A 4,628-nucleotide genomic window follows, 5' to 3' on the forward strand; every position below is an offset into this window, starting at 1 on the left:
CATCTTTCATGCTTCTAGTATTCGGTGATGTAGCCTTGAATTCACCTCTGTCTCTGCTAGACTACTCTCCCACTCTGTTTATTCACTCTAAATCGACGCGTGGCGTCACTGAGCCTTCTATTATGACGACTGCCCTATTAACAATGACAGCGCGTGAGGAGAGAGAGGGCAATGGTGATCCCTCCCAGAGTTCGTGCAGCACTCTCGAGCGCTCGCATCGCACAGCTCCTCGTCTGCGTTTGCTGCTCCAAACTGTTTACCAATCTCCGAGAGATCTGGCCGTCTGCTCTCGTCTAACGGTTATGGACAGCGCTAAGGACATGCTGATGCGCGCCGAGGGTGGTCAGATTGGCACACTGTCTGCCAAAACTGGCTCTAATTTGACGGAAGCTACCGGAGACCCCATGCGCAAGTTACCGGACAAACAGATTAACCAGAGCAGACTAAGCCCAGTGCCTTATTCGCAAAACCTAGTGGATGACGCGACAAAGGGACACCGTAGCGCGAAGTACGGAGATGTGACACTTGCTAGCAAGCCCTCCGCGCCGGACAGAGACCTGTCAGACATTCCCAACAAAGAGGCCAGCAGCTCGGATGCGGAATCAGACCTCTATGAGGAAATAGATGTCAGCTGTACCCCAGAGAGCATGGATTACCCGAGTGGACAAGGTAAAAAAACAACAACAACAAAAAAATGTTTTATAACGACTCATCGTATTCTTGTTTTATTTGCATTTATTTATTCACATTTTCTTCTCGTGTTTTTAAATTCTCGCTGAGAGAGAATACACGCGAGCATATTGTCACGTTTAATCGATCTGCCGTGTAGCTCACTGCTTGTGAGCGCGTTAGATTGTCAGCTCATGTAACGTTATTGCAAGCCTTTTGAATTAACGAGTCAATTATAAGGCCACTGTGTACCTGGGGTGTTGTCTGGGCTTTAACATGTTGTTAAGTCATCTTCCACCAATCTCTAACAACTCGTTAACTTCTTTTTTTCTTCATTTTTTTGTTTAAGAATGTTCTTTGTAAATACGGTTGCATTTAACTATTCAGTGTATCATGTGTTCTTTAAAATTCTTACGGAGTCTCTCAATTCATACTATTTCATACTATTAAACATTAATGAAAGAAATAGTGCAAATATTAATGAATGATCTTGCTGTTTTTAGGATATGCATATAATCAACAAATTAATGATTCAAATAATTTTCCTCCTAAGTGCACATCAATTCAAATTAAATGCAATATCAAAGCAGAGCATTGTTTAGTCTATATTTCGAAAATAAATCATAATATGTTTAGAGATTAAGAGTGCATGTTTTATTAGATTTTGATAAAGAAAAGCTAATAAAAACATGCAGTCTTAATCTCTGAAGCTTTTATGCTTTGTTATTGTTGTTGTTGATGTAGTAGTAGTTGTTTGCGCTATCGTTTGTCCGAAATGATTCCGTAATATTAAAATATGGAACTGAATTCAGACTCATCTTATATTTTTTTTCTGTTATCATGCAACCAAAAATCATCAGCAAGAGATGTAGTGAGAACTCTTTTAATTAATACTTCCAATGCAAGGTTTCTGCTTACCGATTTATGTCCTAAAATTACTAATGTTTATTTTCTGTAAGGACTGGCGATGGGCTCGCCGAACCACGGTAAAGAAGTCGGTGTGGACAACAAGATGGGCTCAGGCCCCGGTTCTCTCAACTATGCTTCTGACCAGATGCGAAGGTATCGAACAGCTTTCACGAGGGATCAGATATCACGACTGGAGAAAGAGTTTTACCGGGAAAATTACGTGTCCAGGCCACGTAGGTGCGAGTTGGCGGCTGCCCTAAATTTACCGGAAACAACAATAAAGGTATTGCATTGCGCCACCGATTCTATATTGAAAAAGGTGAACTGATTGATAAGGCTACCAACGAGCAATGAGTATAAAAACTCTGCCAAGATTGCTCCAATCAATCAATGCGGGCAATTCATCAAACAATGAGAATGGTTAAAAATGACGATAAGAAATACAACGATCACAATTCCATATGAAATATGCATCATACCTGTTTTTTGCTTAATTATGGGAGCATTCCTCTTGGTTTATTTCTTATCCAAATTGGCTTTGCTTACATGCACCAGGCCTCAGTCATTACTATTATTTTACGCCTTCTTTGCTGCTTTTGGTTACAGGTTTGGTTTCAGAACCGTCGCATGAAGGACAAGAGACAGCGGCTGGCTATGACATGGCCGCATCCTGCCGACCCCGCCTTTTACACCTATATGATGAGCCATGCTGCAGCCACGGGCAGCCTGCCCTATCCATTCCAATCTCACCTTCCTCTACCTTACTACTCTCCACTCAGCGGTGTGACTGCAGGTTCAGCCTCTGCTACTGGGAGTCCATTCTCCAATCCTCTGCGCTCGCTGGACAGCTTTCGGGTGCTTTCGCATCCATACCCGCGTCCTGAGCTACTGTGCGCCTTCAGACACCCATCACTGTACCCCAGCCCGGGTCACGGGCTTGGTCCTGGGGGAAGCCCATGCTCTTGCCTTGCCTGTCACGCTGCCAGTCAATCAAACGGGCTCTCACACAGGTCCAATAACGCAGACTTCTCGTGTTCGCCCACGACCAGGACTGAGGCCTTCCTCACGTTCTCGCCAGCAGTCATCAGCAAATCAACTTCAGTGTCTTTGGACCAGAGGGAGGAAGTGCCACTTACCAGATAAGACGACAGAAAGAGGCCATGGATTCTTCGGGTATCCGGATCAGTTTTGGGCACTTTGGCAGTATTTAACAAGTCAACGCATGAACTACTCAAAGCAGCTTTCACAACACAAAAGCAATCTGCTTTAGTTAAGGTTTCGAAACTGTGGATGTTTTCCAGTTAAGAGGCTATATGTTGTGCAGAGTCTTATTTTAACACTGTCAGGTCACGGACTTTTAAATAATCTTTGGAGAAATTAGATACTGATAACAGAGATATCATATTAACTCAAATACATTTTAAGTAGGCTACACCCGATACAAAAATGTGACAAAGGAGACAAGGAAATGTATTTGTAAAAAAAACGACTGAAGGATATAGCGCAAGAATCTATGATAATTTATACTCTTTCATAACCAAATTGACCCACATGCAGTTTTTCACATTAAAACGATGTTTTTCATCTAGCTTTTTAACAAGGGGATTTGTTAACCGAGCACGGTTGGCTCATTATTCCTCCTCCACGAACACCCGGTCCCGGTAGCACACCGAAATGTGCAGATGCGAGGGAAATTAAGGAGTGATGTATTCGGAAGGGAGAAATTTTGAATGTTGAATTAATGATAATGCTGCACGCTCAGAGACTTGTCTGCCAAACCGGTAACAAGGCGCCAGGGGAGCGGATTAAGAAGCTCCATGCGAGGCTTGCTGGCTTGACGGGAGAACATGCGCTAGAGATCCATTGGACAATCAGATGCGGCAAATTGGGGCGAGCCAGAGATGTCTGTCTTCCCCGCATACCGTCAGCTGAATACCATCCTGTACCGTCTCTTCCCGGCCTTGCTGTCGGCTTCACCTTCACTCTGAGACACACAATACAATTGCCTAAATATACACACAAGTAAAATGGTAAATCCCGCATTTATAACGCTAATATTTATGGACATAATCAGATGGCATTATTTATTGATTTATTGACCATAATGTTTTCCATTTATGTATTTTGAATTTAACTCTTGCATCAAGTTTTCTTTTATGTATAGTTGCATACTCCTATTCTGCTCAGTTGGGTTGATTTCGGGTTGTGGAAAATGCGCGAAAAATGGGTCAGTAGTGTTCTGGTTAAGTTGAATTTCATAATAAACTATTTCAAACGAAAAGTGACGAGTGACTAATGTTTATTCTTAAAACGCCAAAGGTGTAATTTGAAAATCTTTTACATTAGTGATGGAAGACTGTAAGTAATAAGCTACTTTCTTTCAAGATTTGTAGAATTAATTTATTTTATTCGCAAATGTATCTTTCTAGACTTTCTGAAAGACGAACAAATCATTCAGATGTGAAGAATCTGAGAATGAAAATTGATGAAAACCGACAAGTAAATGACAATAAAAGTAGGACAGCAGCAATCTTAAATTTGACACAAAGTATTGCTTTCAAATGACAGTTTATCACCTTTATCTCTTATATATGGCCTCTATTTTTTCATCTGAAACACTGAAATGATCTAGTAGCTTGGACATAACTGAACATCTTTATCTGAAGGAGCTGTTAAGTAGTCCCCTGCCGGGCACCGTTAGTACAAGCAATATTCCGGCGATGTTAATAGAAAGATTGGAATGGAATGTCTAGTGGAAATATTGGAATGCAGAAAGATCGATGATGGCTCCACCTTACCAATCAACTCACGTTAATTAGCTGGGTTGTCTGCGTAATTGTGGCACCTGGAGCGGCAAATTAAAGCTTTCTTGACATAATAGAGAAGGTTGGATATTGCGTCTAACCATCACATGTCGAACTGCCTAGCAAAAACTACAATATTAAAAAATTCAAATATAAAAAAGAACAAACTTGACTGCCCTGTATCAGTTTACAGAATTAAAAACAAATAGACAAACTAAAATGCATTGCAATTTTCAGAATTGCAGT

General features: G+C 41.3%; 1 protein-coding gene across 1 annotated transcript; it reads left to right on the plus strand.

Moving 5' to 3' along the window:
* Positions 1-302: 302 nt before the first annotated feature.
* evx1 (even-skipped homeobox 1) lies at positions 303-2,721 on the plus strand (the record flags this gene model as incomplete). The annotated part of the gene is made up of 3 exons (XM_081377696.1): positions 303-669; positions 1,629-1,861; positions 2,185-2,721. The coding sequence occupies 3 exons, from the start codon at positions 303-305 to the stop codon at positions 2,719-2,721; spliced, it is 1,137 nt and encodes a 378-aa protein (XP_081233822.1).
* Positions 2,722-4,628: the final 1,907 nt, after the last annotated feature.

This window comes from Scardinius erythrophthalmus (genome assembly GCF_964197995.2).
Source record: "Scardinius erythrophthalmus genome assembly, chromosome: 10".
Taxonomy (NCBI): domain Eukaryota; kingdom Metazoa; phylum Chordata; class Actinopteri; order Cypriniformes; family Leuciscidae; genus Scardinius; species Scardinius erythrophthalmus.